Consider the following 14,610-nt stretch of genomic DNA (forward strand, 5'->3'; position numbering starts at 1 on the left):
TCCATTTGAGGATGCTCCACAGATGCTCAATAGGGTTTTGGTCTGGAGACATGCTTGGCCAGTCCATAACCTTTACCCTTAGCTTCTTTAGCAAGGTAGTGGTCATCTTGGAAGTGTGTTTGGGGTGGTTATCATGTTGGAATACCTTGTGGTCCAGTCTCTGAAGGGAGGGGATCATGCTCTGCTTCAGTATGTCACAGTCCTCAATGAACTGTAGCTCCCCAGTGCCAGCAACACTCATGGAGCCCCAGACCATGACACTCCCACCACCTTGACTTGACTGTAGGCAAGACACACTTGCCTTTGTACTCCTCACCTGGTTGCCGCCACACATGCTTGACACCATCTGAACCAAATAAGTTTATCTTGGTCTCATCAGACCACAGGACATGGTTCCAGTAATCCATGTCTTTAGTCTGCTTGTCTTCAGAAAACTGTTTGCAGGCTTTCTTGTGCATCATCTTTAGAAGGGGATGACATCTTCAGGGATGACAGCTATGCAGACCAATTTGATGCAGTGTTCAGCGTATGGTCTAAGCACCGACAGGCTGACCCCCCACCTTTACAATGCTGGCAGCACTCATATGTGTCAGGGAAATGGCCAAAAAAGGACTGGCAATTCTGCCCAAGACAATCATGGCCACCACAGTGCACAGTGTGACTGATTTGGGCAGTACTTCTGGGTCTATTTAAGCCTGCTGTTGGAGCCACACCTTGCTGTATTATCGTCAGCTTCCCAGTGTTTCCTGTGCTCCTGTGTCTCCGTGACTTCGTTCCCTGTTATTGACCCAGCTTGTTTGACTTCTGCTTCTGATCCGATCCTGATTAACCTCTGGCTTGCACCACCGACTACGCTCCTGTCTGCTCCTTCATCTGTACTTTGTCTCTGGCATTTCTAGACTGATCTCTCATGCATGACCCCTTATTTGGGTACAGCGTTGCACGACCACGCAATTGTCAGTTAAAGTAACGCAGTGCTGTATCACAGAAAATGGCCTGGTCATGAAGGGGGTAAAACCTTCCAGGGCTGAAGTGGTTAAACTGCAATATGCTACATTTTTTTATTATTATTATTATTCTACAGGATTTATATAGCGCCAACAGTTTGCACAGCCCTTTACAACGTGAGGGCAGACAATACATTTACAATACAATTTGGTATCAGGGCCCTGCTCGCTTGAGCTTACAATTTAGAAGGCAGAGTCAAGTGATACAAAAGGTAATAACTATGGGCAGGGCCGGCCTTAGGTGTTCAGGCGCCCTGTGCGAGCTAATCCTGTGGCGCCTCCCCATCTTCACCCCTCGCCCCCTGGTCACCTAAACATACACAAAGAGAAGAAAAATGCCACCGCGGGTGTAATACAATAGCGCAGGGGAGTGCCAGTCTGACACCCCCCCATTGTGTGGTACCCGGGGGCGGCTCACCCCCCCTTAGTATGCCTCTGAGTGGCCGCTCAGCGCCCCTGTTGCCCATGGCGCCCTATGCGGACGCACAGCTCGCACACCCCAAAGGCCGGCCCTGACTATGGGGGATGATCTGAGAAAATGAAAGTACACTTCTTTGGTGTGGATAGGATAGGCTTCTCTGAAGAGAAAAGTTTTCTAGCAAGGATACTAGCGAGCAGGAATAATGGGAACAATTGGGTTGGTATTTTGAGACTGAGTTAGTGTTGAAGCTGGGGGAATAGTTGCGGATGGCTTTGTAAGTTATTGTTAGTATTTTGAATTTAATTTGTTGAGTAAGTGGCAGCCAATGGAGGGATTGTCAGAGAGGAGTAGCAGACACTGAGTAGTTTGTAAGGTGGATGAGTTGCAGTATTCGAGAGATAACCAGGGAGTGGATTAGGAGTTGTGTGGTGTAATTAGTTAGGAAGGGGAGTATTTTGGAGATGTTGCGGAGGTTAAGGCAGCAAGCTTTGGAAAATAAAAGAATATGGGGCCGAAAAGAAAGTTTAGAGTCCAGGACTACACCTAAAACCCTGGCATGCGGGGGTGGATTAATGGTTGTGCCATTGATCTTGACAGAGAAGTCAGGAGAAGGGGCACGTGGGGGCAGGAAATATTATGAGCTCGGTTTTGGACAGGCGGAGTTTGAGGAAGAGGTGTGACATCCAGACTGATATGTCAGTTAGTAAATTATTGATGCGTGAGGTGACCGATGTTGTAAACTTAGGGGTAAAGAGAGAGGTTTGGGTGTTGTCAGTGTAGAACTGATGATGAAAGCCATAGGAGACTATCAGTTGACCCAGGGAGGAGGTGAATATCGAGAATAAGTCCAAGTCCAGGTTTTGGTATTAACCACTTAAGACCCGGACCATTATGCAGGTAAAGGACCTGGCCAGTTTTTGCGATTCGACACTGCGTCGCTTTAACTGACAAGTGCGCGGTCGTGCGATGTGGCTCCCAAACAAAATTGGCGTCCTTTTTTCCCACAGATAGGTTTGGTGGTATTTGATCACCTCTGCGGTTTTTATTTTTTGTGCTATAAATAAAAATAGAGCGACAATTGTGAAAAAAATGCAATATTTTTCTATAATAAATACCCCCAAAAAAGATATAAAAATGTTTTTTTTTTCCTCAGTTTAGACCGATACATATTCTTCTACCAATTTTGGTAAAAAAATCGCAATAAGCGTTTATGGATTGGTTTGCGAAAAATGTATAGTGTTTACAAAATAGGGGATAGTTTTATGGCATTTTTATTAATAATTTTTTTTTTACTAATCGCGATCAGCAATTTTTTTTCGTGACTGCGACATTATAGCGGACACATCAGACAATTTTGACACATTATTTGGACTAATTTCATTTTAACAGCGAAAAGTGCTATAAAAATGCACTGATTACTGTGAAAATGATAATTGCAGTTTAGGAGTTAACCACTAGGGGGCGCTGAAGGGGTTATGTGTGACCTCATTTGTGTTTCTAACTGTAGGGGGACTGGACACGTGACATCAGTGATCGTTGTTTCCTATATCAGGGAACAGACGATCACTGACATTGCTACAGTGAAGAACGGGGAAGGTGTGTTTACACACACCTCTCCCCGTTCTTCAGCTCCTGTGACCGATCGCGGGACACCGGCGGCCCGTGCGACCCATTCTGCGACCCATTCTGCCGACATATATTGGCGTTATGCGGTCCTTAAGTGGTTAAAGCGGGGTTCTGGGCATCATTTTTTAGTTTTTTTTGCAAGCTAAAATGAATCACATTAAATAGTCCCTAAAACATATTAATAGCTCTATAATCGTTCCAGAAATCATTGCAAACACTTGCCTTATATCCTCCAGCTCATGTTGTGGCTGTATCCATCATATGTGTGGGCATGTGAAGCACAGTTCCTTTTTCTTCCTGGTTTTCAGGGAGAGGTACATGCTGGGCGATTTTTAGGCACAGCAATGCCAAATGAGGTCTTAGGACAGGAAGTAGAACCACCTAGGGCCAGGAACTAGGCAGATTATGAAATATGCCTAGTAACAGCCAGATGGAAGTGAGTAAAAAACATTTTAAAAACATTATTTTTTTAACATTAACCACTTCCAGACCGCCGCATGTATATGTATGTCGGCAGAATGGCACGTACAGGCATATTGGCGTACCTGTACGTCCCTGCCTAGACGTGGGTCGGGCTACATGCGGCGGTCGGATTTCCGCGGGGAGCGATCCGGGACGACGGCGCGGCTATTCATTTATAGCCGCCCGTCGCGATCGCTCCCTGGAGCTGAAAAACGGGGAGAGCCGTATGTAAACACGGCTTCCCCGTGCCTCACTGTGGCGGCTGCATCGATCGAGTGATCCCTTATATAGGGAGACTCGATCGATGACGTCAGTCCTACAGCCACACCCCCTACAGTTGTAAACACACACTAGGTGAACCCTAACACCTACAGCGCCCCCTGTGGTTAACTCCCAAACTGCAACTGTCTTTTTCACAATAAACAATGCAATTTAAATGCATTTTTTGCTGTGAAAATTACAATGGTGCCAAAAATGTGTCGAAATTGTCCGAAGTGTCCGCCATAATGTCGCAGTCACGAAAAAAAATCACTGATCGCCGCCATTAGTAGTAAAAAAAAAAAATAATAATAAAACTATCCCCTATTTTGTAAACGCTATAAATTTTGCGCAAACCAATCGATAAACGCTTATTGCGATTTTTTTACCAAAAATAGGTAGAAGAATACGTATCGGCCTAAACTGAGGAAAAAAAATATTTATATATGTTTTTGGGGGATATTTATTATAGCAAAAAGTAAAAAATATTGCATTTTTTTAAAATTGTCGTTCTATTTTTGTTTATAGCGCAAAAAATAAAAACCGCAGAGGTGATCAAATACCACCAAAAGAAAGCTCTATTTGTGGGGAAAAAGGACGCCAATTTTGTTTGGGAGCCACGTCACACGACCGCGCAATTGTCTGTTAAAGCGACGCAGTGCCGAATTGTAAAAAACCCTTGGGTCATTTAGCAGCATATTGGTCCGGTCCTTAAGTGGTTAAAGGCAAGCTGTTAATAGAAAGTTCATTTTTAGGGTGGAACTCCTCTTTAAGTTGTAATAACGCTTTAATATCAGCAGCATCTGTGACAAACAGCAGGAAAAAAAGGGAATATTAAATTAAAATATTTTTGTAAGGAGATTTAGGGATTATTGGGCTAATCCTAAGGTTTTCTTTTAAAATATATCCTATGGATATAAAGATGACATCTAATAACAAATACATATTTTCCTTTTTTTGTTCTTCTTTTTATCCTACCTTTGCTCCGTGTTGAACAGCGCAAAGATGTGTTTGCTGGACATGAAGCTTTTTTCCACATCACGAACCTTCAGGTTGTCCAAAGGTAGCATGTACTTCTTCTCTTTTTCCTATTCGGAAAGGAGAAGCAAAAACAAACCAATAAGCCTGGATACAGTAGAAGTCTCACACAGTGCCAACATTGCACAGCATTACTTCCTTCACCTCAATTAAACTTAAATGAGCTTGGCAGCTGGAAGGACTCTTAGCTAAGCAAGGAATATCTGAGAAAGGCCAGTGCCACTAACTTCAGAGAACCGTGCCATTTGTGTATCAATAAACGTATTGTATATAGCCTCCCTGACTGCAAACATGAACCTTCAGTGGACTGCAAAAAGCCTACAGCAATTATAAATTAGTACACCCAAACCAAGAAAAGTCATTAATCGGCCAGCTGGACCCATGTCACATATTCATTCCAGATCAGGTGCCCAATATTTAAATATAAATCTTGCCTGGTCTTCTCTTTCCTGATGGCTAACATTGGTATGAATACCTGGCATGACTTCATTTTCTGCTTTCAAACTCTTATATGATCATTTCAGTTCATACTTCAGAAATTTGATAACACTGTGAATTCTGAAAAATTTCCACTCTAAAAGCAGACTGGTTTAGTTCCCTTGCATTTCACAAAATAACTGCTGACCCAACCTGGACAGCCCCCATTCATCTTGAAAAGTTACTTACGTGGTAAATTTAATAGTAACAACGTTCAAAAAGTACAAATAAAATAATTAGGCCCAGATTCTCAAAGGCGTTACGACGGCGCAACACCATTTGCGCCGTCGTAAGTCCTAATCTGGCCCCGGGTATCTATGCGACTGATTCTTAGAATCAGTTACGCATAGATACCCATTAGATCTGACAGGCGTAAGGCTCTTACGCTGTCAGATCTTAAATGCAATTTTTTTCCCTCCGCTAGGTGTCGCCGACGTCGTTTTCCCCGTCGCTTATGTAAATTAGCAAATTACGACGATTCCCGAACGTACGCGCGCTCGACGCAGAGAATTTACGACGTTTCCGTAGCCTTTGCGATGCGTAAAGTTGCCCCTGGGTCTATGAGGCGCAGCCAATGTTAAGTATGGCCGTCGTTCCCGCGTGGAAATTTAAAAAATCTACGTCGTTTGCGTAAGACGTCCGTGAATGGCGCTGGGCGACATTTACGTTAACGTCTAAGCAAATGGTGCGACGTCATTTAGCGCAATGCACGTCGGGTAATTTACCCGACGGAGCATGCGCAGTACGCTCGGCGCGGGAACGCGCCTAATTTAAATGGTGCCTGCCCCATTTGAATTGGGCGGGCTTGCGCCGAGCGCTTTTACGATACACCGTCGCAAGTTTACAGGTAAGTGTTCTGAGAATCAGGCACTAACGCTGTAAACCTGCGGCGGTGTAACGTAAATCACATACGTTACGCTGCCCAGGAGCAACGTAATTATATGTGAATCTGGCCCTTAGTCTTCCATAGTGTACAAAACAACAAAGCGACCACGCTTTACGGCAAATTGCATGGGAGACCGGTGCTCTGGCCCAGATGCCTTTGAATTGTGGCAATAATACAATGAAGCCGACTACTCGGTAACATTACAACATTTCTTTTTTGGCTACATGGCAGGATACAGTAGTAAGATGCTAATGTGTTTCTGCCAAAGCCTGAGGCCCCGTACACACGACCAGTTTCCTCGGCAGAATTCAGCTTCCGACCGAGTTTCTGGCTGAATTCTGCCGAGAAACCCGGCCGTGTGTACACTTTCGGCCGAGGAAGCCGACGAGGAGCTCGGCGAGGAAATAGAGAACATGTTCTCTATTTCCTCGTTGTTCTATGGGAGCTCTCGCCCCGCCGAGCTCCTCCGCGGCTTCAGTGCTGAACTGGCCGAGGAACTCGATGTGTTTGGCACGTCGAGTTCCTCGGCCGTGTGTACGAGGCCTTACTCATAGCATGTATATATGCTTCCACAGAATGTAGTTGGCCTGCTTTCGCTCCTATATTTTATGGGCTAAAAAATTCAATATTAGTAGAGTATATTAAAATATATAAATAGTGGACAATTGTTAGAACCTCTGTATTCTATTATTCTCGGCGTCCTCAGTGGGGAGTTTTCTCCTCTCTGAGGCCTTGTACACACGATCAGTCCAAACTGATGAAAACGGACTGAAGTTCAGTTTGTCCAAACCTACTGTGTGTATGCCCCATCGGACTTTTGTCCTTCAGACCAAAGTTTTAAAACTTGTTTTAAAATCGGACTAATGGACGCCTGACCGTCGGTCAAAACCGATGGTTAGTACACAAAAGCATTGGTTCAAAACCCGCTCATGCTCAGAATCAAGTCGACGCATGCTTGGAAGCATTGAACTTCGTTTTTTCAGTACGCCGTTGTGTTTTACGTCACCGCGTTGGACTCGATCGGATTTTGAACTGATGGTGTGTAGGCACATCAGACCATCAGACTTCAGTCTGTTTTCATCGGATGGACTGATCGCGTGTACAGGGCCTTACAGTTTGAACACCAGAATAAGAAGAGATGGGGTGAGATATTTCCGTTACGGACAAAGACTGCCACAATCGCACTTTTTTAGTACAGTGACAAAATCTCTATTAACCTCCCTGGCGGTATGATTATTTCAGAAAAAAGGTGCTGAAAGCGGTACCATTATTTGCAAGGAAATTTGGTGTTTTATACTGTAGGCCTGGAATTCTTAGGAATAACTCACTTAAATCTGACCAAACAAGAGTCTAGTAGGCATCCCGGGTATGACATTTTTTTAAAAACAAAACCATAAATTATAATATAATAAAAAATTATAAATAATTATAACAAATAATAATATAATTCTAAAAAAAATTATTCAATAATGTAATCAACTCAAAATCACTGAAATTTGCTCAGTTGCAGAATTGTTGCTGTCATTATTATTATTTTTTTATGACGAATTTCCCCACAAATCGCTATCGCTCAGTTCTGCAAGTGATTATAATTTATTATCGCTGTTTTCTAGCTGATCTAAACCCATTTTTGATATAAAGGGACACTTTTGGTTGCTATGGACAATCTACAGTTTGCAGGCAGAAGGAACCATTTTTATTATATAAAAGAACATGTAGGGCACTGGACAGACCACTAGGGACAAGGGGGGTGTGTATTTTTTACATACAGTACTGTAATCTTTAAGATTACAGTATACTGTATGTATAGTGTTTGTTTACTTTTTTGAATTTGGCGCCGATCTCCGCCCCCGTGCGTCGTAACGTCGCAGGGAACGGAGATCGACGGCACACGGGGACACTGTGTGAATCGAGCGAGCACCCGCTCGCTCACACAGCGCGGATGCATCGCTGGATCCAAGAACAAGGTAAGCCAGCGCGCGCTGCAGGCTCTGCATAGCTACCGATTTTAGCACAAAAAATCCACCCGAGTCACGCTCGGGAATACCGCCAGGGGGTTAAGATTTATTGTTGTCCATGTCCTTCTTATTGAAATTTCCTCTCACTTTCTGTTAGTTTACCAACACAAGAAGTGAAAAAAATCTTTAGGCCGCGTACACACGATTAGACCGTTCTCATCGGTTAACCGATGAAGCTGACTGATGGTCTGATGTGCCTACACACCATAGGTTAAATAACCGATCGTGTCAGAATGCGGTGACGTAAAACACAACGACGTGCTGAAAAAAACGAGGTTCAATGCTTCCAAGCATGCGTTGACTTGATTCTGAGCATGCGCGGGTTTTTAACCGATGCTTTTGCATACTAACGATCGGTTTTGACGTATCGGTTAGGCGTCCATTGGTTCAATTTTAAAGAGAGTTCTCATTTCTTTTGACCGAAGGATAAATAACCTATGGGGCCTACACACGATCAGTTTGGACTGATGAAAACGGTCCTTCAGACCGTTCTCCTCTGGCGATCCTATCGTGTGTACGCGGCCTTAGACTGCTTTCACACTGGGAAGCCCTGGCCGTTAGCGCTGTTTAAGTGACACTTTTGTGCCGTTTTTCGGCCGATAGCGGGGCGCTTGTAACCCGAAATAAAGAGTTAAAAACTTTTTTTTCAGGTGCTTTGAAAGCGCTGCCCATTCGCTCCAATGGGCAGGGCTAAATACAGCGCTCCCAACCTGCCCCAAAGATGCTGCTCATGGCACTTTTCGGAACATCCCGCAAGCGCACCGCCTGAGTGTGAAAAGTCACACTGGAATGAATGGGAGGCGGTTTTCAGGCACTCAGCAGATGCTATTTCCAGTACTAAAGCGCTTGAAAACCACCCTAGTATAGCCTAAAGCTGGCAATACACTGATTGAAATCTGGAAAGATCGGCAGAGACCAGCTGAATTTTGATTAATGTGTGGCAGTCTTTACTCAATGGAAGCTGATTACTTGATGGACTTCTATTGAAGGGACAATTGATTAGAATTTTTTTCGTGACCAGCGGCTGCAGGTGTTGATCAGATAATTCTGACAGCGGCAGGTGCAGATATCAGAATACAATGGGCTGGATTTACTAAACACCAATAGACTGTGAACTTTGCAAGTGCAGATGTTCCAGAGCTCAGTAAATTAGTTGAAGCTTAACTTTACAAATAACACCCAATCACATGCAGGGGGGGGGCAGCATTTTTGCTTGCACGTGATTGGATGATGGAAGCTAGCAGAGCTCCCCCCCCCCCCCCCATTTACTAAGCTCTGGAAAACACCACTTGCAGAGTGCATCGTCTATTTGCCTTTAGTAAATCAACCCCAATTTTCTGGCAGGGGGGGGTGAAGGAATTTTTTGTTTAGCCTGCTGGCTGAAAATGAACCGTGTATAGCAAGCTTTAGAATAAAACATTGCAAGATTTCTTCTTTCTTCTGCAATAACAGTTCTTGTTCTGCCTACTAGCAATATTTCTCCTAAATGTACCCCAAGTCGTGTCTGTGCAGCGCTATGTACATTCTCAACATGCCTTGGTACAAGGATGAATTAAGTCCTGCACACAGGCCTGGAAGTTCCGCTATTCCAAGATGGCTGATCAAAGTGGATGAAGATGCCAAACCAGAAAAAAGTGAAGAAGTCAATGGTAAGGGATCTTGGGTCTTTGTATTGCTGGAGGAGAGTTAAGTAAGTGGACAAAAGTTCTGTTCTAAACGGAAACAGAAATAAAACCCCAATAGATGGTATTACCTCTACCCAAAAAAAGATTTGACTGGAGCTCCAATTTAAAGAATGTTTATCTAACATGTACAAGTGACCTTATTGCACTAAAATTTAAAGCGGAGCTCCACCCAAAAGGGGAGCTTCACTTGTTTGCACCCACCCTGATTTTGACAGGTACTCACTCACACCTCTGGCTCAGATCGCCTGTGGAGTTCTGAGCCAGAAGTTCAGCACCAGCCTTCTAGGACACATCTCAGGCTTCAGAAGACTAATGCCGCGTACACACGATCGGTTAAACCGATGAGAATGGTCTGATGGACCGTTTTCATCAGTCAAATCCGATCGCGTGTGGGCGCCATCTGTTGGTTAACCATTGGTTAAAAAAAAGGCAATTTGTTTTAGAATTAACCGATGGATTCCTAACCGATAGGACAAAATCGATCGTTAGTAGGCACAATCATCGGTTAAAAATCCACGCATGCTCAGAATCATGTCGACGCATGCTTGGAAGCATTGAGCTTCATTTTTTTCAGCACATCGTTGTGTTTTACGTCACCGTGTTCTGACACAAACGTTTTTTTAACCGATGGTGTAAAGGTGCGAAGGATCATCAGTCAGCTTCATCAGTTAACCGATGAAAGCGGTCCATCGATCCGTTCTCATCGGATGGACTGATCGTGTGTACGCGGCATTAGGGACCCTTTACAAGATGCAGCGTGGCTCGCGTTTGCATAGTAGGAAGCAGGCATGTGAAGCCCCAAAGCTCAACTTCGCGTTTTCCCTACTAGAGATGCTGGCACCTGCACCTGAAGCAGATTGAAGAATCAGTTTGGGTGACAACAACACTGGATTAGGGATGAGCTGAACAGGCAAAAAAGGTATGCAAACACACGAAGACTGTTAAAGTCTATGGGACACGAAAGTGAAAAATAAAAAGTGCTAATTTTAACCAGTTGCCGACTGTGTCATGCAAATATACTACGGCACAATGGCTCTCCTGGGAAAAATCCCATATGGGTACGTTCTACCCGTTTTTGGCCACAGCAGAGGACCCGATGCGATTTGCTGACGAGCACAATCGCCGCCGGCCACAAGCGATCACATGCATGTGTGCCAGCATGGGAAATTGTGTGTGTAAACACACAAATCCCTGTGCTGTCAGAGGAGAGGAGCCATATCGTTTCTTACTATGAAGTAGGAAAAACAATATGGCTTCTCTCCTAGTCACTCACATCCCCTCACATTTAGAACATGCTGAGGGAACACACATTTAACCCCTTGATCGCCCCCTAGTGTTAACCGCTTGAATTTGCCGTGAACGCCCCATAATGTTCTCAATGTGGCAAACACCCAATGTTCGAGTCAAACTTACGTTCAACTCGAACATCGGGCCCGCCAGCAAATCGCATCGGGTCCTCTGCTGTGCAGTGCGCGCGCCCTTTGGTGGCCAAAAACGGGTAGAACATACCCGTATGGGATTTTTCCCAGGAGAGCCATTGTGCCGCAGTATATTCGCATGAAACAGTCGGCAACTGGTTAAAATTAGCACTTTTTATTTTTCACATTCATGTCCCATAGACTTTAACAGTCTTCGTGTGTTTGCATACCTTTTTTGCCTGTTCGGCTCATCCCTAATCAAGTGTTGTTGTTGTCACCCAAACTGATTCTTCAATCGGCTTCGGGTGCAGGTGCCAGCATCTCTAGTAGGGAAAACACGAAGTTGAGCCTTGGGGCTTCACATGCCTGCTTCCTACTACGCATACGCGAGCCGCGCTGCATCTGGTCCTTTAGCTACAAAATGGTCCGGGGCTTAAGTGGTTGAAGAGATAATGAATTGATAATGAAGATCTGCCAGTACAGTACAGAGAGGGTTAATTATAAATAACACAGTTGCCCAGCCCCCTCACAAACAAAGAGAACTATGTAGAAATTTTCCTTGCTGAAGGGTCCAGAATAAAGCATCTAAAAAAGGTAAACTGCAATTTTTAACTATTTTTTGTTATGCCATATGAAAGGGGCAAGTAACAAATATAACGTGGTTATCCCAATTTACAAATACACTTTAAGCTGCAAAGTCAGTTAGAGGGGGTATACACATGCCACAGCCATGATGCCTTACTTTGCAACTCCAGCAAAAAATCCAACCCTTAGGCCTCGTACACACGACCGAGTTTCTCTGCAAAAACCAGCAAGAAACTTGCTGGGAGATATTTTTTTGCCAAGGAAACTGGTCGTGTGTACATTTTCTTTGAGGAAACTGACGAGAAACTTGACGAGCCAAAAAGAGAGCAAGTTCTCTATTTCCTCAACGGGAGTCTCAAATTGGCTCGTCAAGTTTCTGGTCGGACTGGTTTCCGACGAGAAAGTCGAGTGTGTGTATGCTAAGAAACCCGCGCTTGCTCAGAATAAAGTATGAGACGGGAGTAAAAGTAGCATTTGTAATGGAGATAACACATTTTTCAAGCTGTAACAGACTGAAAAGTGCAAATAGTCTCTTAACAAACTTTTACTTAACACGCAAACACATGAGATTAGCAAAACCAGCCCCAAGAGTTTAGCCAGTGGAATCGAACTTCCCCTGCCGTTGTATGTGTTGTACGTCACCGCGTTTGAGAACGAGGAGATTTTGTCTTGACAGTGTGTACGCAAAGCAAGCTTGTCGAGTTTCTCGACAAGCCTAACAAGGAACTCGACGAGGAAAACGATGTGTTTCGCCCGTCGAGTTTCTCGGTCGTGTGAACGAGGCCTCACAGTAACAAAAAGTCTTAGCACCAGAGTAGAAGCAAAACACAAAGCAAATAGGTTTGAAATTTCAAACCTCTAGCAAATTGCTTGAGCACTAACAAAAAATGTTTCTCATACATTATCTGCCAACAACTCTATATTGGTATGGACAACACCATCTTCAGTATTGCTGGTACAGCAACGCTCTTTTGGTGTCCTCGTATTTTTACCAGGTCCCAATCACACTCACTATAAAATACATATTTTAGATATTACAATCAATGGACTGTGATTACTTTTTGTTTAATGAACTGTGCCATAAATCCAGTTCCCCCCCCCCCCCCCCCGGAGGGAAAATTCAGCATTCTCTACTGTACATTTCAGAACATTTCCCTATATAAAGGTAACCTGTGACATTTTCCAGGTCTGATGTCCATAAAGCATGTTAAAGGTTAAAGGATTTCTAAAGCTACGCCTACCCTTTCATTGGCAACATAAGTCCCATTAATCATCATCATCTATAAACAATCATTGCCATGGAAACATTTGTGTATACATTTTAATGAGTAAAAAGACACGGCTTTTGAATTTTTTTTTTTTTTTTCAGAAATAATGATATCCAGGTTTGGCATTTCCTGTTCAAACGTTTGGCTTAATTCAGAGCCCCTGGCTATGCCTTAGGGCCCCTCACTTCTTCCAGACGTCCTCAGCTGGCTAAGAGCTTTGTCCCCCCCACACCCACCCTTGTCAGTGCTGTTTTATCATTATGTCTGGATGTGATATTCCTGGCAGACTTTTCACAAAAAAAAGAAGTTTCAAGGTTTAACTCCTTCTGAGTTCTTCACTTTCTAGGTTACGTAGAAACTCCATAGAACAGCAATCCTATGCTCTTACTATATAATGCATTCACAGCAGGCTTCCGATGTAGACACTGTGTCACCAAGTTTTAAAATTCTGTTTTCACATGAAATTGTAATTAATATTTATTATAAGTACCAGCACTGCTATTCAATTTTTTTAGACATGCTTCCTTATGCAAAAGCAACAAAGAAATCAATCGATTTAACCCTTTGACAAAATGCATCTTACTATGGACAAATCATGGAACCTTCTTCAGAACCGACATCTAATCTATTATTCAATTCAGCCATTCAATTCCCATCTAGTCTTCTTTGACCAAGGTTTCTTACTACATATACCAATGCACAACAGATATAGTTGACTCAAGCATATCTTCAAGTAGAACTTCTAAACTTCTTATTTAGCCTCTGCAAGTATTTAAAGTAGAATTTCAGCCTAACACGTATTCTTGAAAATGCTACCTCCCTCCTCTCCTCCTCCTACCTATACTTGCTAATCTGTGTAAAATAGATCTGTATACTTACCTATTTTTGGCCTGCATCATTCTGGTCATGTGATCTATTGCGGTTGATTTACTAAAGGCATTTAAAATGTGATCCATTTGGGTTGATTTACTAAAGGCATATAAACTGTGAACTTTGCACTCTGCAAGCGCATTTGCTCCAGAGCTTAGTAAAAGAGCAGAAGCTCTCCTGACTGCCATTATACAATCATGCGCAAGCAATAATACTGTTTCTTTCATTTGTATTTTCCTTGCACGTGATTGGGTACTCTTTACAAAGTGAAGCTTTAACTCATTTACTAAGCTTTGGAGCAACTGCACTTGCAGTCTATTTGCCATTAGTAAATCAACCACTTTGTGTAAGTCAGTGGTGGCTGCAGGAAAGAAGAGAAAGCGCTCTACAACAGCTGGGAATTCCAGAAGCTGTTAAGTCACCCATAGGGGAACAAAACAGGAAGTGCCACCTAAGTGCAATATGTTGGTCACAATTTATTGGGTTAAAAAGGAAATGCACTTACAAACATGTATAAAAAACGGGCTCATCTGTGTGCTGTAATCACAGTGCGGTCCGGTCTCAGGTGCATCCAGGCAGAAGAGTGTAGAA

The 14,610-nt window shown here is 43.5% G+C and overlaps 1 protein-coding gene across 1 annotated transcript in view; it reads right to left on the reverse strand.

Annotated features, from left to right (window-relative positions):
- DNM3 (dynamin 3) overlaps positions 1-14,610 on the reverse strand; it is a 414,911-nt gene that overhangs the window by 217,199 nt on the left and 183,102 nt on the right. Inside the window, exon 17 of the mRNA XM_040360124.1 lies at positions 4,753-4,862. Coding sequence (XP_040216058.1) covers positions 4,753-4,862 — 110 coding nt within the window. The remainder of the gene's footprint in view (positions 1-4,752; positions 4,863-14,610) is intronic.

The sequence above is a fragment of the Rana temporaria genome, chromosome 7, assembly GCF_905171775.1.
Source record: "Rana temporaria chromosome 7, aRanTem1.1, whole genome shotgun sequence".
Taxonomy (NCBI): domain Eukaryota; kingdom Metazoa; phylum Chordata; class Amphibia; order Anura; family Ranidae; genus Rana; species Rana temporaria.